The sequence below is a fragment of the Trachinotus anak genome, unplaced genomic scaffold (genome assembly GCF_046630095.1).
Source record: "Trachinotus anak isolate AG129_WGS33_773 ecotype Australia unplaced genomic scaffold, CSIRO_AGI_Tana_v1 ptg000013l, whole genome shotgun sequence".
NCBI classification, from domain to species: Eukaryota; Metazoa; Chordata; class Actinopteri; order Carangiformes; family Carangidae; genus Trachinotus; species Trachinotus anak.
Window position 1 is genome coordinate 16,946,440 of NW_027273864.1, and position 22,405 is coordinate 16,968,844.

Genomic DNA, 22,405 nt, shown 5'->3' on the forward strand with positions numbered 1-22,405 from the left:
CCAAACCACTGAGGAAAAAGTGGCATAGATCCTTTGAGTGTCTGGACTGACTTGCTGGGTACCGTCAGATGTTGATTTGTATAAGGGCTACCTAATTGACAGACCGCAAGGTATTATAGCCACAAGGGGGACCTCTAGATGCACAAAAAGTTATTTGCCAGCAAGTATTCAGTGTGACTAATTTCTTTTTGGACATGGTATTGAGGGCTTTGAAAGCACAGCTCTCTGTCTCACAGAAGGTATGAATTACTGTTAACTGGTCGACGTGTTACTTTACCTAAGGCAAATACATTTTAACACATACCGATTAGCCTGTCAGTCTTAACTCAAGTATTTATATATATATATATATATATATATATATATATGTTTTATATAATAAAACATGCCATGGAAGTCAGATAATTACCTCTTAAAGCCTCCAAGTGAACCTTTGTCATGAAACCGAGAATTTTTATTGTGTGTTATGTGTTATTTTCTATGTGCATGTGCATACGTCTTTCCATATGCTTCACCTCACTAAACTCCGAACTTTTTGTAGTGAAGTTGTATTTATACACAGGTTACTTTTAGAAGAAAATGTATATGCATTGCCATATGAGTCAAACTTCTGAACATCATAGCTTGGAGGGACAGCACATCAGCGGATCAAGACTGTTCATGCCTTCAATAACTAAAGGCATACATTTTAGGATCCATATTGAAAGACACATAAATCATGTCACATAAGTGTTCAGCAATAATGAGCCAATTCAAGTGACAGGGGCACTTGGAGTGATGGCAGGTAGCCAACATACTGATATATCTAAAGCAAATTTCATTTAAGACAGTGAAAATGTCAGATTTAGTCAGTTATTCATGTACTCTACAGCACAATATTTGTGACAGAACACTTATACAAGATATTTAGAGGTTATTTTTGTTCGGGTGTTAAATATGTTAATATTATATACTTATTTATATAAGCTCTCTCTTATCTAATGCAGTTGCAAAAGCACTGTCATGCCTCTCCCCCTTTTCTGCTCCAAGGGGATTATTTCTGTGTAGCTAAGTATTTTAAGGTCACAGCAGGGGGCACTTCAGGATGTTTGGTCATTCCTTTGAGAGCAAAGTGACACTTCCAACAGTTACTGTAGCTTGTTGCTTGCTCGTGGGTTTCTCAGCTGTCACACAAAAGCATTCAGTCTTTCCAGCCAAAGCTCTGAAATAATCACTGGTGGAAGCATTCACATCATTTACCCAAGTAAAAGCAGCAATACCACAATGTAAAGATACTTCTGAAGTCCCTGCTGCAGTAACCAATAACTGTTTTTTGAGGACCCAAATGCAGAACAGAGACTGAGGAGCTTGATAAATTGCAATTATTGTAAAAGGGAGTTTGTGGCATGGCAGGAAATGGCTTAGTGATGAATGAGAGGCAGGAAGGTGATGAATTCAGAGTGGTGAAGCCATGATGGAGGAAACAGGGTTAGAGACGTGAGTGTGACACAGGCGGTGAGTGGCTGAATGGAGAGTCAGTTGATGAGGGAGGGCTGGACTGTAATGATTAGCAGGTAGGCATAATGAGTATGATCCCAAGGCACAGAAAATAAAGGTTGAGTGAGAGAGGGAGGCGAGAGACACTCACAAAACACAAGGAAAAGGGGGAAAGACCTGGGGCCTTGCAACACCTGTATTCAGCACTATTAACAACAAAATGTATTTAAAGTTATCAAAAATAAGTGTTCATTTTGCTGAATATACCTTGTCAGTGTTATAATTAGAGGCCATTATCAGATCATATTCCTCTGAAACGCAGTGAAAGGAGGGGGATGAATTCTCATTGTTCTTGACGGCTTAAGTTTGACAGTTGTGGGATTATAATACTCTCAACTGGGCCAAAAGTACTGGGGAGAAGGTTTCCAAGAGTCAGTTTTTAAAGGGAATAATCTGATTCCACAACCAAAAATTGTGCATGTAAGAATAAAACATACATGAATATATGGTTCTGCAACAGACTTTTCAAACACTATCTGTCAAATGATGCATTTCCTGGTTTAATTTTTTTTCTAACTTTTTTTTGTTTCGATGATAACTTAAATTATCCTCAACATAGAAATAAAGCTGTGGAAATTTAATGACAATGGAGACTTAAGGCTATTGGTAAATATATATATTTTGGCTTAATTACTTACTTTGATATGGCCAATAGTTTTAAGTAGTACAGCACCATCTAGTTTTTACTTTTAATTTTTAACCAGATTTTGTAAAAGGGGGAGTTTCTTTCCCGTTCCAAACCTTGGAATTTCTACAGATGGCAGTCCCCTAACATTTTCTCTTCATAGATTAAATAGCACTTTTACTTCTGGAATCCTGGACGTATAAAATCTGTCTCACTTCACTACTCTATACATTTTGACTTGGCAGTAATAACCTAAGCAGAGCAATCAGTTGTTGAGGGACAACGACCTCAATGACATATCAGAACTGTATTATTAATGTATTGTATTAATGAATGGATCCTATGTATGTATCTACAACATATTTGTAGATACATAAATGTAACAACATAAAAATATATATCATAGATAGCTAATAGAGCCAATAAATATAGATAATATTTATACTTAGATTGAATTCTGTCCTGCACCTGGCCTTGTGTAAAGCAGACCATATCAAACACATACAGTATTTTAAGGTTAATATGACAGATTAAAAGGGCAATATTTAACACTTACTTCAATTCCTTTTTAAGGCATTCTGCATTGTACGGATACATCAGCTGCCACCATCTCTGGAGGTGGTGATTTTAAAAATCTCAGGTTCAGAAAGACTCAGTAGCATGACTCAGAGACACTGGTAAATAGTCAAAACAGTTCAACTTTATTAAGGCTTGGCAGGCAGAAACTGGACAAGTGCAAATAATAGGTGAAGTCAGGGTGTGGACTGCAGTCAGTAACAGCCAGGCAAAACCAGACAAAAGGAGCAGGATCATAAAAAAAAAATGCTGTAAGGAAAGGCTTATTAAAGGTTTGCTTTAATTGAAAATGGATTTAAAAAACTGTACAAACTTTGTGTTCTCTATACTGCATTTGTTGGTTTAGCATAGGGACACAAGACTCCCTGCTTACAGTGCAAGTTGCAGACCTGACATAGTAACCCAGCAGAGTTTATTGCTCATCATAATTTCTTAAAAATGCTCAGCTTGAAAACCTAGAGCTAAAAATAAGAACATTATATTCAAAACATTATCAAAAATGTTCAGTACTTCACACTTGCATCTCCATCTCAGATCCACCACTTCCCTTGTATTCATTGGCAGCAGGAGTAAGAGTGTCATCTGGGTTCAGAGGACACTGCTCAGGCTGCTTTGCTGTGTTGTGTGTTTTGTTTTCGGGGCGGCAAAGCTGCCTGAGGTTCTGTGGAAACAGGGTGGGTCAGTCAATTCACAATAGGTAAAAAAATCCAGTCAGCAGGAACATATAAAAAAATGAGGGAATAAACAGTCCAAACAACATCAGGCTCTCTCAATATTCCTAGCTCACTGTTAAATTATTGCTGCATTATATGTATACACACATATAACAAACAGGGAGGAGCACTGAGAGAGGAATATTGCCATCTTGTACTCGTGCTTGATACCCTGACTTTTCCTCTGGTGCCATAATGAAGTTTGCATTTGTGGTTTTTATTGGAAATGTCTCAGCATCCACTGGATGGATTTTCATGAGATTTGGTATAGATATTCAGACCGCCCTCAGGACGAATTGTAATATCTTGGGTTATCCCCTGCCTTTTCATTACTATTAAATGTTTACATAAAGATATTGTTGTGATGTTTATGGCTCTCCTGGCCTGTTTGGGTAAGTTTAGAGAAATCTACCAGGAATTTGTACTACACATACAGCAGTGGACTGACCAATGCCCTGTGTTGGTAGATTATGTTGCTTTGAGCTTCTTCCCGAAGCAAGGGTATGTTCACTTTTTTTGCTGGATCCTCTTCACCAAGATCTGTAGTTCCAAAGCAGTGGTCACACTGAAATAAATAAGGAGGCTGGGGTTTTGACTGTATCAGTAAAAAACCTTTACTTAAAACTGGAGTTGGAACATTACAGTGATCACATTACAGTCAACACACCTCTGCCTCCACTCTCAACCCTAAGACTCATTACCAGCATCTTGTATAAAAATGTCGGAAGGGCATCTCTAACAATAAGACGTTAAAGACATTGGTTTCTATTTATCTATGAAAGCCCCTAATGGCAACATGCCATCATACGTCACCATGACCACAAACTACTCTGCTCTTGAATGTAACTCTTTCTAACTGTGTTCTGCTGTTGTCTGTTTGTTTACCTGTTCATTATTTTTGTGTACTCTTGACATAATTGGAAATGAGGGCATGGCCTCAATGACTTGTCAAGATTTAGATGACTGAATAAATGAAATTAATGAGTTGTTGAGTGAAAGAAAAATAAAATGCAACTATTAACTATTCTGGCAGTGTGAGAATTTGATACTTTTTCTAGTCTTATGTTGTAGTAAACTAAATAGCTGAGCTTTGGACTATTGGTCAAATATAGTAAGCTATCTGAAGACATCACCTTGGGCTCTGGAAAATTATGATCATTTTTCACCATTTACTGATGTTTTACAACTAATCTAATCAAAGAAATGTATGTCCGATGAACTGAAAATGAAAATAATCATAAGTTGCAGGCCTAACTAAAACTATGGTATTTTCTGTATTGCAGAGTGTATATTCTGTGACCAGTGTTATTTCAACATTGTTTTAATAAAGTTAAATGATGCGTGGATTGATTGATTTGTCCAACAATAAAATAATAATAATAATAACAATAATAACAGTTGATTCATAATATAAATAATCTTTCAGTTAAAAATGTTTCACCTTAATTGTTCCACTGTATAAAATATGACAATTTACTGTATTTCTTTGTCTTAAGTTATAGTTAATTAAATATCTTAACAGTTTTGGACCATTAGTTGCACAAAACAAGCAAAAGAGGCATTTTTCACAATTCTTTCACAATTTTCAAACTTTTGATATAGAAAATAATTAGCAATTTACTCAGTCATGAAAACAATTATTACTTGCAGCCCAGACTTTTTATCATATTGGTAGTAAGCATTCCAGCGGATCTACCTGTCAAAATGGTGGGAAAATATAACCCCATACATATGTACTCAAGTGCTTACAGGCACAAATGTATAAATTGTGCAAAAAGTAGAAAGGCCTGGTCTATAACCTCTAGTTTCTCACATTTTTAAGCATCATTAGTGTCAAGTTGAGTTATTCTGCCGCACACAGAGGCATGTGCAGCTGTATCTCCTTCACTAGCTTCTCTGTCTGGAGGGCAAAATACGAGCTGCTGTTTAAAACTAATTCTGCCTTTCAACTCTGATGCTTGTTGGACAACAGCACTTGTAACTATTGCAGGGTTTAAACTGGTCTCACTGTTGCATAGAGTCTTTGTATTGTGCCTGAATGAGTTTTATTTTCTGCAATGTAGGCGTGACCTGTTACCTCAGCATCTTTCTGATTTATAAAGACAAATACAAAGCTGATAGTTTTAAATTTGTGTACTATGTTGTTCTTTTCACTATCATACATTACAGGGTATCTGCACACCTTAAAAAGCCTGAGAAAGTGAGATCAGTTTCTTCAAAAAAGGCCTCATGTTACACGTATGTAAATTATAAATGCGAAAGTTGATTGTGCATGCAGGAATGCACAACTAGGTAGGAAAGTAGCTAGGAAACATCTTAATTAATTGATATTTTTTGTATTTTTGCCACTTACCTAGATATTATACAACTGGGATATATATATATATATATATATATATATATATATATATATATATTATAGTAACTGTTAAATCATGTCATGACTGGACTGTAAAATCCTGCTGGGAAGAATTTGCAATTTGTTGGTGGGATTGCCTCCACAGGAATATGATATATGTTCTTCTCTGCAGCGAGTTTTTCAGCTTTTTTTTGGCACCTAAATAGATCCACACCATTCGTCATAGAAACTTCATTGAAACGTCCAAATATGCGGCTTGATTGGGAGATTCTGAGCAACTTTTCTCAGTGATATGACTCATAATTTCTGAAATATTTCCAAATATTTTGTCTGCATTTTTCACCATAGCAATAAATGGACGGACTGTTCAGAAGTAACAGTAGGTAACATCACACGCAGAGTGGGGAGAGGGTCTTAAAATGTTCTGAAAAATTTCTGTTTAAATTGTCCTCACAACCACAAATTTCACAAATAATCTTTTTCCTCGGATTGTAGGCAAATTTGTTTCGTTTCGCAAAATGTGACTACGAAAGCACAGTGACTCGAACAATTTATACTATGAGCTTCAAAGTGGCAAGAGTACCATCCCATTGCTCCAATGACTCTTATGTGAACTGAGAGCAGAAAATCAGGAGGAACACAGGAAGTGCGTCATTTTTGAATTCGCTGCAGATAATTTCAGCTGATGCTTCTAGCTGACTCCACACACACAAAAAAACTAGACAAAGAGGTAGATCACTTCATAGGACATTATGTTGACTTGCAATTATGGGTGTGACACATACAACCACAAACACGCACACAAATAGTTATTTATCCAGAAAAATAGAGAATAGAGGCTAAAAATGTTCCAACGAACTGTTTCAACATGTAACTCAACAACATGTAGTAATGATAATACAGGTGATCAATCTGAACCAGAAGTTATTCAGCAGTCATTTGCAGTTGGTGGATTCCAAACAATGCAGATTAGCTGTTGGCATTTCAGATAATGAAGCTCAGGCTTAGGCTTTTGTTTTTAGCAACTAGAAATACAGTTTAGTGCCAGCCAGCATTCCCACCACAATTTCTTCAAAAATTGCATAGGCTAGTTTGGATAGACGCTGTCTAAAGGACACAGAATATGGGAAGTGACACAGAATACGGGAAGTGACACAGAATACGGGAAGTGATCTTACTCGCTGTCCTTTAGACAGCGAGTAAGATCAAAAAACAGAGGCTACCACACAGTCTTATCACTAGACTGTGTGTTATCTTTTAAGTGTGAATGGTCACATAACACACACATGATCACATATATATATTTCCTTTTTTTTTTACTTAGTACATACCTGTATTATTGTCCCTTTCATCTGAGTAACTTTAAAGATGATCCACAAAGGTACTAGGAGAACACAGAACAGCCCAAGAAGCCAGCCCAAGGCGTAGGCCCATGTTGGGTAGATGTAAGTTTTGTTGAACTTGAGAGGTTTGTATCTCACCACTGAAAAGATGAAGGTACCCTGACAGTGACAATAACAAGAACAACAAAAAATTGTTATTTTCATATACTGCCACTGAAATGTTTTTGGCCAACACTTTTTAAGTTCCTGAATGAAACTAGGATTTTTAAAATCCTAGTTTCATTCATTTGCATCTCTTCCTTAGTCCTCATCTTTCACCATTTACCAAGCAAATAAGAAGCAGTGATGAAATCTGAAGACAGAAGGAGACTGGCAGTAAACCCCAAACATCAATGAATTTGATGTTTTAATGACCAAAAGGAAGTGAGCATTTGTTCATTGCCTTCACTCACTAATCAATCTTTTTCATTTTATGCACAAATAAATAAAACTACTTCTTTTAAAAACTACGTTTTCTCCTTATTTCACTCACTAGACAAACAGCAGGGGTAATGTAAAGCCAGCAATACTTCATTAGTGGCCTTGGACGATAACCAATCATGTCCTCAATGTCGTCGAAGAGGTGGTCTGCACCTGGTAATAAAAAGGAAAGTCAGGGAAAGTCTCAAAGAGTTTTCACTATTTTCATATTAGACAAAATTAGGAATAATGATAAAGAAATTTTACACATGAAATGTCATCAAATAGTCAAATGTAGAGTAGGCCTACAGTGTGGAGTGGTTAGCTCTGTATACAAGCAGAAAACAGTATAAGTTATAAAAAATAATGTACTGCTTAGCTGTAAAGACCCATAGATAAGGTTTTCTTTTTTTTTTTTTTTTTTTTAGCAATTATGGAAACAAACCTGATTTGTAAACTTACTTCACAAATGATCATGATGACTGATTGACACCACACTGTACTGAAGTGTCTGACACCTGACTGAATGAATATTTTTTTAATGCCCACAGTACTAGCATCTGGTAGATTACAGTTTTTTTCAGTTACATAAGCCTCATATCAAGATCTATTATCAATAAATGACTTCTTTATAATTAAGTCTATGCAGTGTGAAACATTCAAGAAACTATATCATATATATCATAACTATATATATCATATGAAAGTTTCACATTTTTTTCATTTGTTATACATGGTGTTTTTAGGACAAAATGACAAATTCATTCATAGGTTCAACTGGTTCAACCTGACAAATATATTTGTAGTTTGAATTTAAGATTAGCTATTGTATGTGCTGGTGACAGTTATAATACTTTTCCTAGTCTAAGTTTGCTTTAGTTATTAACACCATAGTCACATATTTTCTCACTCTAACTTCAAACCCTGTGAGGCAGTATTTAAATCCCCTTTGACAAGAGGTGGGAAGGTGGGGGCAGGGTGAATAATGTGTTTTTGTAAAGTGAGTGTATAGAGCTCTTTAAGATCTTTTGTATTCATTCACTTTCAGAGAAAGAATGCCAAAGAAACCAAACACCCCTCCTAAAGAGGGTCCAGTGTCAATCAAGCTTAAATAAGCTTAAACAGGAATGATGGAGGGAACAAAGCTGAATGTAAAAGAGAACATAGAAATTAATGTGAGGACAAAATATCTACCCAAAATCAAATGACCCAGGAGTGAGGTGGTTAGGTTTTAAACTCAGTGAATATCAAGAGTAAAATGTTGGTAACAGTGTAACTGTGGAGATAATGTTACTGTTTTCCAACCCAGAACAAAAAGGTGTTTTTTTTTTTTTTTTATCATCATGTGTAGAGTAACTGTGCAAAGCAGTCCCACTGTGAGGATAAATTGTAAGATGATTAGTACTATTTTTTTGAGGCGGATACTGATGTCCTTATTTTAACTTAAAAATTGACAATTATATATTGGCTGATTGTTTTCTTCCATAGGAACACATAACATAAACATAAACCTTTGTGACAATTATGCCTTATATTTTGGTATTAAACAATTATCACTAACAGAGTGTAAATGTGCTAGTGCTCTCTGGTGGACAAACCATGTAATGGTGTCACTACATCTAAATGACCTCAAAGATATCTTTGCTATTACTTTTCTGAAAATTCTTGATGTTCATGAGGTAACATAAATGTCACTTCCCATATTCTGTATATGTGCTACGATAAAATCAACATACAAAGAATAACTCAGGTTCTGTTTTCTTGTATGGGAATCATTGCTTAAATTTAAATATTCAACAAAAATGGTCTCATGCTGTCCCTCAGGTCTTATTGACTTTATTTTCCACAGCTTTATGTTTCTGGTGCAGAAAAAGTCAGCAAAAGTGTTACAGAAAGTATGGTTTGAGCCCCCCCTTTTTTTTTTAATAAATTAATGAACAATTATGCTGTGAACTAGCTCCTTTTATAGGGAGATTGATCAAATATTTTGAAGGCCTGTAAGATGCTTGGCTGGCCAAATATTTGGGAATCAATGTTTAATAAGGTCTGGGTTGAAAACCAGTGATTTTGTGATTTTTTAAAAAATTCTAATATGTAAATTTGATATATTTCATGGTATAGATAGCATTCTCTAATAGCTACTGTACAAGGTGTTGCCACCAAATGCTCACAGACAGATACAGATTTTTATACATGGCATTACATCAAATGCACAGCATCTCGTCACAATCTGGGTTGACACACTTCCCTGGATGTGCAAAACAGGTACAATCCACTGACTCTGAACAAAATATATTATCACACCACTAAGGCTAACCAAAACTCAAGAAATATCACTGAAACCACTGCTAGGCCAGAGGAACTCCACACCTGATAAGTCAGACACTATTCTGATAGGGAACTCAATAATCAAGCAGATAAGAGTGGCAAAGACTGAAATAGCTCTGGTAACTCTGTCAGGGAGCTAACAGGGCTGTTGCAAGTTATCCTCTCTACACCACTCTCTACATCCAAGTAACATGAGGATTATTATCCATGCTGGGTCTTTTCACATTCTGCACAAGATCTCTGGCTCTGAGATCCTGAAAAAAGACTTTTCCCTGCTCCTGGAGACATTTAGTGACTGTTCATAACATGTATTCATCCTAGCCCTCATTTCAACACTGGGGAAAGGAATCAAACCTTTTAGCAGACTGCTTGGCCTGAACACACGGCTGGTATTTGTGTGCGGAGCACACAAGCAGAAAGTCTGTATCTCTCTCCGTTAACCTGATCCTCTGCTCCACATCACCCAAGGCATTCAGAGGATGTCTCTGTCCCAGTCACATGACTGAGTCATCGTAAATGTGTCACTGGTGAGCCACAGTCAGTCTCCCTTACTGTCACAAAATCCCAACAGCTGAAATTAGCTCTTTTTAATGTCAGATCATTGGCAAGCAAATCATTTTCGACCGAGTTTTCGAGTTGAAAATAATTTGCAGTGTGTGTGTTTAAATTGAGCCTTTGCCCAGGAGTATATGTCATCAGGTTGTAACAAAATGGTAACCTCCCAGGTTGAAAAATGAAGCCAACTAGGAAGCACCAGTAACTGCAATTCTTTAAATGGCCGCTTAAGGCTGGCTCCAAAAGCGAGTCAATCCCCAGAGACTCCAATGTTAAAATGCCCAAATTTACAGCTGGAATAAACATGTTTACAGCCTGGTACAAAAACTATTTTGGTCTCTATACCTAATTACCCCCATTCTTGACAAATGTACGGGGGTGAATTTTTATATACTGTAACTTATCTGTTTCAATTTTATTAAGGCTTAGAGTTCTGCATAACTGAGGGTGTGCCACTTTGAGTGAAAGGTGAGTGAGTGTATGCTTGCCACAAAGCAACGTGTATCAAAGTCTCAACTATACACACGCTCCACCTCTTTGCCCATTTTTGGATTAGCCAAAGGCACTGGCAAGATGGCGACGGTGGAGCTGCCCACTTTGAGCTTCGAAATCACTCTTCAGAAACCTATAGGTGACATCACACAGGCTACGCCGATCTTTATTTACAGTCTACGGTTGTAACCAACTTTCACTGAGTGTTTCAACCCTTAACCACGACACTCTGCAGTCAGTGATGGGTAAACTACCCATTTGCTCCTGGCCTCCAGCATCCTTCCTCATGCCAACTCTACAGGTATATCCAGCAAGAGATCCATTGTGCCTCCTCTCCATCAGGTGAGCTGCTTATGTCTTGCTCCTTTTGTCCAGAGCTGACAACAACCACCATGTTGATTTGGCTGGAAAGCCTCTGCAGCTGATCTCCACAAGGAACAACCCATGATTGCCATCCCTTGACCTTCCACTCCGGAACTAATCCCTCCTCCCATGGTACTATCATGGTACTATTTTTGGTCTTTGGTCGACTACAATACAATATCTGGATAGTGGGTCACGTGTGCATCCTCTAGGAATCAAGCAGACCCCAGCCTGTTGTCTACTGACATATACATATAAGGCAAGACCACATTATAGTTTTAAACTTTTATGTAGTAAACCACATCCAAATAATTAACTCACCTTAGCCAAGTGTTGTGAGTGTAAACCAAAATCCTTGCATAAACCTAACAAAACAGGACTTGGATGAGAGCCTCTGGTGTGACAGTCATGTGCTTTGTGCTCCATAATCCACCCCAACCACCTCCTGGCAACTCCACTGATGTTGATAAATTAAGTGCTTCTTTCATTCAAAGAATATATTCCCTCTGCACATTGATAGAACGATGCTAAAGGGCTATCCAATGTGGTAAAAAGGGTCCCTGAAAAGGGGTCCATGCCTGACAAGTTAGGAGTGAGAATGTGTTGGTCTGTGCCTAGGTGCCCATTAATTGTGTCATAATCCAACCATGATCATGAGCATGGAAAGACAGGTTAGACAGCAATGTTATGGCCTACCTTTGCCAAAATCAACTTCCTCAACCTCATGTGCTCTGGAAAACAATCCTTTACACTACACAACAGGTGCCTAGTGGCAGACAATCCAAAAACATATTGACCCATGGAACAAAGGCTTTTAAATAATTTGTCACAAAGAATATGTGTAATTTCATCTGTTAAGAGAATTTTTTTCACTGAAGAGTTCTTTAGCCATGACCCAACCACCTAAAACCTTATGATATTTTAGAATAAAGAAAATTCCAACATGCACAAAATAAACGTATAAGGATATTGTTGATTAACTCTGGATAACCATAATAACTCACCATATATCCATCCAATTGCTATCGACTGACACACTGAAAGAAGAAGAAGATTGTTGCCACTACAAACATAATGGTCAAAGAGTTGAAGGAAATACAAGCCACCCTGCAGGAAGATAGAGGTTTGATTGTTACTGCACATCAACACAAAACACACATTCTTGTACAAATTCAGTTTTGCTTCATTACAGTTAGGATAGTACTAAAGCAGCTCACCGTGCTGTATGACAGATTGTTCATAAAAAAGGTTTGTTGAGTAATCAGTATTGGCCAGTTCTTGGACAGTTCACAGACTCTCTTTTACTCACTGTGAACTGACCTCAAACATGAAAAGTTCTGGGAGACACCTCACCTCTGTGACGAGAAGGAGGCCGAGAAAGAAGCAAACAGAGCAGAGACAAAGCAGCAGCAACTCTCGACGATAAGCTCTTCGAAACACAGTGGGAAACATGTCTGTCACTGAGGTCATCAGGCACTCAAGACTCACAAACTGCAAGAGACACAGACCAATGAGCAAACTGACACACGTCAGTGAAAAACAAATACTAATCTTACCTGCAATTTATAATTTTTAAGTTTAAAGTATGGAACTAATTTAATGATTAAAAGTGGCTAAATGCAAATAAGTGTTGTTTTTTTTTTCTTTTATCTCACCTGTGTATCTGCACCTAACAGGATGACCATAATGAAGAAGCATATAGCCCATAGCTGAGGGAAAGGCATCATAGCTACTGCACGTGGATAGGCAATAAATGCCAAGCCAGGTCCTATATTAAGACACATGTTCAGCCATTTAATGTCACTTCTATAATTCTATTCAGGTGATGTTATGTCAACATTGTGGGTAAAAAAAAATCTGATAAAATATCAGATAATGTAATTGTTACAAATTTACAAATATCCCTTAAATTCTTACATGGTTATTAAGGAATTGTGACCAAGATGCAGCTTTATACAGTAATATCTGTGGGGCAGCCTTTCAGGTTCACAGAGAGGTTTATTTAATAAAGTGATCATTGAGTGTATATATTACAACACAAGTTGTGTGGTGGTGTTTTTACCAGAGGCAGCCACTTCAGATATTGGCAGTCCTTGTTCGTAGGACATGAAGCCCAAAACGGAAAAGATTGCAAACCCTGCCACAAAACTGGACCCACCATTTACCAAACAAAGAACAAATGTGTCTCTGAGGAGACAAACACACCAAAAACACCAACATTGTTAATCAAAACAGTGGAAAATGTTACACCGAGATTTATTTATAAAAATAATAATAATAATAATAATAAAGAAAATAATTAGTATATTAATGGATAATGAAAATAATTTTTAGATACAGCCCTAATCTAGTAATTATAGTGAACAAGAGAAAACCTATTTGCTAGAATATCAGGCCAGCCTTCTGTATGTGTTTTACAAATGCATTTAAATATAGGACAAAGCTCAAAATGCAGAGAGCACTTACTTGTAACAATCATTGTTATACTGATTGTAACTACCCAGGGCGGTCAAACTCCCCTGACAAATCCCGAAAGAGAAAAGAACCTGTGCACCTGCATCCATCCAAACCTAAACAAATTCCATAACATAACATAAACATCAGTAAAGTTCCAGAAGTTAAAGTACTGATGGAGATGTCTGCTGTTTGCTGTATGACTTTTTACTTACTTGAGGGTCCACCAACCTTGTTGGGTCAGGGTACAGGTAGAAAGCTAAGCCATCCATAGCTCCTGGTAGGGTGAGTCCACGAGCCAACAGAACCACCAACATGACATAGGGGAAAGTGGCTGTAAAGTAAACTACCTATCAACATGAGACAAAGGCAGGTTTTTGCTTTTAATACATTGCAAAAATTAGTCAATTAATCGATTTGTCTTTTGACAGAAAAATAATCAGCAGCTATCTAGATAAACAATTTAATAGTTTTAAGTCACATTTTAAGACAAAAAAATGTCAAAATTCTCCAAATTCAGCTTCTGAAAAGTGAATATTTTCAGGCTTCCCTAGAGCTTTGAGAAATTGGCATTTTTTGTTGCAATCTTCTGAAATTTTATTGGCCAAACAACTGATAGTTGCAGTCCTGGTCTGCATTGTTTTTTTATGCTATATGTTTGGTGCTGGTAGTGTTTGTTGGGTGGTTATGGTCAGGGATAGTGAAAACAACAAGGCGCCTGGAGAGAAGCTCATTGCTCTTTTTTGCTAATGCTTGACAAACAGTATTTGCATTTGGTAATTAAAGCCATTCCCATTGTAAAATCTTTGCTGCGATTATTGCTATTCCCCTCCTCTCTTTAAATTATATTATAAAAACAAACATTCTAAAAAAGACTACTTGATGAAAAAAGAACACATACATCTTGCATTGGCAGAGGTGCTGCTACGGCTGAAGGATCAGAACATAAAATCAATGACCCTCATGCAAGAACCACTCATCAAACAGATTCAGTGTCATCTTCTTAACTTAGCTCTACCTTTCCAGTGGATCTCACTCCTTTCCAAACACAGAAGTAGCACAGGATCCATGCCAGTAAGAGACACAAAGCCAACTCCCACCTCAGGCTACCAATCTCTTCAATCCCTTGAGATATACCCAGTACTCGTCTCCTGAAAATAAACACATAAAATTGTTAAAACGGAAGACAAAAACAGTGGGAACTGTTCAAGACTACTGTCAGTGTGTATAAGATAAGTAAGAAGGTTATGAAGATAGTAAGGAATGGCTAATTAGTGTGACTGATCTTAAAAATCAAGTGTTCTTGGCCATTTACCATTTGAATATAAATGTCATCACTTCATCATTTTAGCTTCTTACACATTTGTGTGAAATTATCATGATTAGCATATGAATTATTGAGTTGTGACCAATAATGTGTTTTATGAGGTCACTGTGACCTTGACCTTTGACCTTCACCAACCAAATTCTAATCAGTTCACTGGTTTGTTTGTTTTTTAAGAAAAGTCAACATGTCAGCCAAAATAATTTATTATAATGGGCTGGATCATACTTTTTGGTGGAAGGAAAGTTTGTTCTACAGCCATGCTAGCCATAGCAGCTCTGTGACACTGCTAGCATGGCTAGTATGGTAATGTCAGTATGTTAACATACTCAAGGTACGTTGCCTCTAATGTACAGATGTACCCAAAATTTTGTTGTTAAATTTGTTGTACTGACACTCTATGTACCAATGTACCAACAAAATGTTTTGATAATTATGATTTTCCATTAGCATTATTTCTATGTCATTTTAGCAGATTCCAAGCCATCACCACACAATGCAGTGTTAAAAGGTTGTGGACAAATACACGCAAACCGCAGGGTGCCTATCCACCTTCAGCGTCAGTGACAACTAACAAGAAGACAGATATGAATTATACTTACTCCCAGAATTCAGTTGCAGGTGTTGTTGCGTTTGCTGTCCAGTTTAAAGACGCATTTGTTTTATCAAATTCTACACAAAACTCTGAGAAAAAAACAAGTGATATTTTATTGGATGGAGTGTAGATAAACAAATTTGATAACAAAGCGACACATAGTTCTACATACTAATAAATTACAAAATAATCCCGACAATTCTACACTAATTTGAGATGTGAACAATCTTGGAATACCACTGCGACAGGGCTTAAGGAGACCACTCACTTGAGCAATCAATCAATCAAGGATGCAGGCAATTTATTAGAAATTCTTCTATTTCTCTTTCAATTCAAGTCCAAGTTCATGGGTCTTTTTCTGTTACTGTGTTTATGAAGATATAAGGTTCTTGATTTCTGTATCTGTCTACATGTCTACCTGTGTTCCAGGCGTTTCTGCAGCTGGCCCATGGGACTTCAGCACTGAAAGAGGAGAAGAGGTAGAAGAATGCCCATGCCTGGATGACAATGTATGACACAGCAGCATATGCAATCACCACCTGGGTAGCATAACCAATTCCTGGGGAGACAGACAAAGTGCAATTAATGTTAATTTTTGACAATAATGGGAAAAATAATAAAGCAGCATGTATAAAATCTGTATTCTTAAAGAAACAGTATCAGCTGGCCACAAATGTGAAACAGGTTTTGGTGGGATAATTTCAGCACAGTTGGAAACACAGCTATGCCAGCTGTTCTCACAACAGGCATGCCTGTTCACAGTTTGGCATGGATCAGTAAGCTTTAAACACTATCTGAAGAAGTAGAGTTTCGTCTCACTGTCCCAGCTGGCAAACCTGCCATTGTTAAGGTTAATTGACTGGTAAGATGTTTGCGGGGTCTGTGATCTTGTTGATACATGGGAAAGAAAGGGAGAGTTGTGTCACAACCTGCATAGTCATCTTGGCTTATACCAACTGCTCACATAACCAGTATTCCTGAGCAAGGATACATAACCTGCACATCAAAGTGTGAAATTAATCCATCCATCAATTTACTTATTCTTATTGTCATGCATACATATAAATGCCTCCGAAGATTATGATTTATATCGAAAGGTGGAGCATCAGGCCCTTAAGAGAATGTCAACATGTATGCCTATTCCCTCATTAACCACTCCAAGTGCATCTCAAAGTTTGTACTCTTGTCTGGATCATATAATCTCCGATATGAAGGACTTCCATCCAGGTACATTCACACCCCTGAGTGAAGAGGGTCATTCAGGTTTCTCAGGTGTGATAAACAGGTCTTTTAAGACACGCAGGTGTTGATCATTATGGCTGATTTCGCAGTGAAGTACAGTTACCTTGTTGTTCTCAAGTCAACCAACCAATAAATCTCTTAAACTTATGGGACTGAAGTTAAGAACACATAAGCACTTTATTGATAAATAAAGCCAATAAAGTCATAGTCAAATCAGGCAATGCCAAATTTGCAGTATGCCAATCTCAATACAGCAAGAAATATCCATATTAGAAAGTAATTCTGTTCTGTACTGAGGTTATTTCCCTTTAAAACAGGTGAAAAAAAAATCAACACTGCTTATACTCTGTATTCTCAGTATTTCTTACATTGCTGGTACTTTATGACATTTATTTCCTACAATTTAAAACTACATGCTGACTTAATACAGTGCACCTATGTTGTATTAAGCTATGCCATATTGGACTAACATATCAGAGCTTGGAGTGGCATATTTATTGTGCTCAGAGGTAGATAGATGATGATAGATGAATCAGCTTCATTATATATCGCTCCTGAAGATACTCAACTCAATTACTATACATGTGTACCCAACATTTGAATACATTTTGGTGAAATGGTAATGAAATGTTTAGCCACATTTCCTTCACGAAATGTTTTTTGTATAATACTAGACATAGACGTTTGTGTGAAAACCGTGTGGACGGAAAGCATCTTTGCACGCTAATCTGCTAATTACATAATACTGTTCTGTTTACACTGACCTTCAAACAAAGGGCAGAAATGTCTCCAGCATGTGATACACCCCTGAGATGTGAACTGTCCCATGGCCGTCTCCAGGAGGAACATAGGGATACCGCAAGCGAGCAGAAACAAGACATATGGAACCAAAAATGCACCTGAGAGACACATGATGAGTGTGACAAATAAATCAAAACACTGTTCTCTCAGGGTTCACCTGGGGCACATCAAGCATCTTTGTTCATGTTAATAAATCAACTTTTTTTTTAAAGGAACACACACACATTCGATGAAAGAGGTTGTTTGATCACACATAACAGTTTACAAGTCAAGATTTTACAAAAACATTGTCTGTGGCTTTTTTGGTCTTGTCTTTTGGATGGCAAAAACTGTAACCCAGTATTAGCCCACATAGGTTCTTACAGTATTTGCAGTAGACACTTTTAGCAGTACAATTAATTTTAAAGGACCAAATCTTGTCACAGATTGGGGCCTCGAAAAATGTCAACCACTGGGTGACCTGATAGCTGAGAGGTCAGGGTGTGTCCCACATGAGCACATGTGAGCAGGTGAGTCACTGGTTCAAGTCCTGACTGGCCTGGCTCTTTTGTGCATGTTGTTCCCCCTCTCTCTGCCCTTTCCTGTCACTCTCTACTGACATATTAAATAAAGGCACAAATGCCCATAAAATATCGCCAAAAATATATCAAACACTGCTGGAGTATGGCAGAGTTTTGGGAATGGTGCAGCTTTAATGTCAAACAAATGTAATTAACAATGGTTTTTTAATAAATAAATGACTGACTTCCCAAGTTGGCAAAAACAATGGACACCTTTGTCCCGTGAGCTGCATTTGATTACACAAAGAAACAAATGAAAAAAACAGTAGCTTATCATTTCAATCTCTTAAGGTGTCAAGGTTATTTTTCCATATTTGTTGGCATTACATTCTGATTAAGTGCGATTGCTTGACTTTGTGCAGAATGATAAATATAAAAGCATAACGCATGACTGATATTTCTAGAGTTGCCATTCTGCTTACCTCCCCCATTTTTGTAGCATAAATAGGGGAACCTCCAGAGGTTTCCCAAGCCGACCAGGGTTCCTGCAACAGCCAGCAGGAACTCCAACTTGTTCGCCCATTGGCCGCGGTCCAACAGCTGCGTCTTTGTCACCAGTCTGTTATCTTGACTGGGCATCTCGAGGCTGTTACCTTTGAGGAGGTCCATTGACATGTTCAGAGACAGAAGCAGATTAATTACAAAGACGATGAAATCTGACCTGAAATGTCCTTCCACCTCCTCCACATTTATAGGACAAGGTCTTTCAAACCTGTGGAGCTCTGAGTTATGCACAGAGACAAAACTACTCAGCTGATTATTTGGCACCGCTCACAAGCTTTATTTATTTATTTGTTTGTTGAACTTTAAACTTGCCGGATTATCAGGAATGGAAAGTTTTCACCAGCAGGTGTTTATCAGAAAGCTGCACTTATTGGAGCACATGCCAGAATGAAAGTGATGCATTTAGCAGCCTGGAATGAAACAAAAACACAGTGAGGCACTTACCCCTCCCCCAAGAGTTGCTTACAGCAACAGCAAACTGATCAGTATTCCTCTCAGCCGGGTGCACCGCAGCATCTCTACACAAACATGTCATGAGCAGAGCCAGAGTAAGAAACAAAGTGGCTATGGTTTCCTTTGGCTCCTCAATGACCTAAATACTGTCGGATTGGTCCGCACAGCATCATGTCTCACTTGAAATAGTGTTTGGCTCTGACATAGGTCCAAGGTCTACTTCCCTTCTGTATTTTTCCACTGAGGCAGGAGCAGCTTGAATCATTGAGATTAGCCCAGTTGCTAACAACTAAACCAAATCAGCTGAGTGTCTCGGCTATGTCAGTGGCTGGAAACAGGCTTCAGTTATCTGCCAAATGGGAATTTGGAGTCTTGGGTAATAAGTCATGCAAAACAATACCAATAACCATTTCTGTATGCAGACAGCCATTACTGGTGTGCATAACTAGACCTGACTATCTGGATAGATGTATTTTACTTGTCTATTTTGTTTGCACTCATATTGTATGGCATGTTATTATTGTAATACAGTTAGTACACAAAGTACAGCCTTATCATGTACATCTGCAGATATTAGTGCACTGCTCTACTTTTTCTTTGTATATTTATTTATATTTAATATTGCTGTTCATAAATTATTTATTGTCAGTTTTATATTTCACTTGACTTCCTTTTTTCTAGTTTTTATAGTCATCTACTCAACTGTTCCTCTCATGCTACAATGACTGTACTATCAGTAAAGTTCGTCTTATCTCAGCATCATAAATTGCCACAGATATGGAAGCTGGAATGTGCAATGGTTCATTATAGTAAGACAAACATTTGATGCATTTATACAAATGTTAACATAAAACATTTAATTTATAATCAAATTATATTATAAATATCTTGAAAAAAAAAGAAGGTCTGGTACAAAATATTCTAGATAAATGAAATAACTTTGTAAATAGATTTGCAAAACATTTTTTTAATGTGCATTCCATCTCACAATTAAATAATCTCCTCTTCTGTAGTGTTTGAATTTTGAGACTGCAAACCAGGAGAATTGCACGGTTACTAGGTACATGAAACACAATGTGAAATAAATTCAAGCTGCTACTCACCAAGTCTGATGATACATTTATCTGAATGAACAGATGGAACAGCTTCTATATTGTGTGAGAGGGTTAGGCTAAAGTCCAGCTCATATTACACCTAATTAGCAAAGCTTTCTCTTTGGTGAAGGGAGCAGCACAAATATTAATTCTTGGAACATGACTGGATAAGGGAGTGTCATACAGTGCACAAAATCAACCACCTCCACTCGACGTATGAAAGAATTCTTTCATGACGCCCCTGAGGAAATGTCATGAGACGATCAGCCAAGTTAACACCAATAAGGCAGTAGTCCAACCAGAAGCACAGGTTCACCCACAAAGTCCTCTCACAGACAGAAATGTATAGTTATTATGTAAACAGTGGTGTCGGACTACAGTGGATCTTCAAGGTTGTTGTGGTTGTTGAGGTCTGTTTGCCTAAAACCCTAATCCACAATATTTTGACCACCAATCATAAATCGAGGCCTTTCGTTGTGCCTTTTGTCATCAGCACTATGCTCCTCTTCAGCTCACCACGAATAAGCAACACATGAAAACAAAAATAATCCCACTACTCACAGTGTCTCATACTGAAGATGAAGACAGAACAGATGGTACCTTTAACTAATAGAATGAATCCTATTGACTTTGGTGACCTGCTGATATTACCTTTAGAACCACTAATGGGTCAAAGTTTTCAATTTTCCAGTGAAACATCTCAAGTTTTACCTGTACTGGCACATTTATGTCTCCTGGAGGAGTCCTGATTATTATGATTCCCTGACCAGGGTATATACAGAAATCCTGAAATTAAATGTAATACCGTTTAATACCTTTTTTAATACCTTCTCAATATTTTTTAAAACCAACACGACATTGAGTTGCATCTGTTTTAATCTGCCACTTTTCTAACTTTTACACTGACTTTGAGATCTATAAAACTACACACTCTGGGCCAATACGACAGAATTTAAATAGGGAACATGGGTCAACAGAATAGATTTAGAGACTCAGTCATTTTGAACACATCTTGTTTTTTTTGTTTTTTTTACTTTTTTGTTACAACTTCTTGAATAAAAAACATAATAGATTATATAAAACGTTCATATAAAAAGTTCCAACACACTGGCATACACTACATGGACTAGTTATGCCATTACAACCAGTGAACGGACTCGAACCTGTTTAATAGCAGTGTGTGGACACCGCAGAAGCTCTGCACAGTGTTAGTGTGGCGCCCGCAGTCACCGGGGATCTGCCGCCGCTGCAGCCGCAACGTCGGCTTGGACGGCGGCACTGGTTTGCGGTGCGGCGCAGCAGCACAGAAAGTAGAGACTGATCACTGCTCTCCGTGTATTCCAGATTTATGGCTAGTGCTTTGCATATATGATATTGATGTTTTTGTTTGTTTGTTTGTTTGTTTGTTTTTTACAATCCGAACAGTAAGTCTCTATTATTCCCTACCGGTCCTTAAACGCCGGGTCCTCTGGCCAGTTGTCTGAGAATTTGCATTTGCCCAAGACGACGACACGTTTGGTTGTAAGATAGGCCTAATAAAGTTTAATACCTCATAAAATGACGTTTAACACATTCTAATACCTTTTAATGGCCTTAATTTTTTTGCTAATTTTATTTACTACCTTTTAATACTTTTTAAAACCTCTAATGCCAGGTACTCATTTGTGGTTTTGAGAGAAATGTCTCTCCAACTTTTTGACAGGTATCTATGAAATTTGGCACAGACATCCCTGCCTCCCCTTACAACTTTGGTGATCCCATTACCTTTCATCTAGTGCTATCAACTGGTTTGTAAAAACAAGTATAGCCTCACAGAGCCAGCAGCATGGCTGAAGACTTAAAGTCCTGTTCATTTCTGCTTTTGCTTGATGGGTTGGCTTTTGTAATGACCTGACTTTGGAGTCTTGTTAGGGTTAGAGTTGGTGATTGCTCTGAGCTGTTTAGGTCCAAAAGAAAAGGATGAAGAATCTGCAGGTGTCTTTATAATCTGAGAGTTTGGAATTCCTCCCAACTTTGTTTAAGCGTGCAC

The 22,405-nt window shown here is 37.6% G+C and overlaps 1 protein-coding gene across 2 annotated transcripts; it reads right to left on the minus strand.

Annotated features, from left to right (window-relative positions):
• Window positions 1–2,841: 2,841 nt before the first annotated feature.
• On the minus strand, window positions 2,842–20,581 carry LOC139630485 (sodium- and chloride-dependent GABA transporter 2-like). 2 transcript variants are annotated; one of them, XM_071493984.1, is made up of 16 exons: window positions 20,386–20,581; window positions 19,274–19,347; window positions 18,748–18,918; window positions 17,729–17,863; window positions 16,141–16,281; window positions 15,730–15,811; window positions 14,822–14,954; window positions 14,019–14,153; window positions 13,816–13,919; window positions 13,412–13,536; window positions 13,005–13,117; window positions 12,703–12,840; window positions 12,354–12,456; window positions 7,685–7,785; window positions 7,141–7,311; window positions 2,842–3,398 (listed from the first exon to the last, which is right to left on the minus strand). In XM_071493984.1, exons 3-16 carry the CDS (start codon window positions 18,902–18,904, stop codon window positions 3,249–3,251), a joined length of 1,788 nt encoding a protein of 595 aa, XP_071350085.1. In that variant the 5' UTR covers window positions 18,905–18,918; window positions 19,274–19,347; window positions 20,386–20,581; the 3' UTR covers window positions 2,842–3,248. The 2 variants fall into 2 exon arrangements, with proteins under 2 accessions (XP_071350085.1, XP_071350084.1); XM_071493983.1 differs by lacking the exon at window positions 20,386–20,581 and having other exon boundaries at window positions 19,274–19,550.
• Between the last annotated feature and the right edge of the window lie 1,824 nt (window positions 20,582–22,405).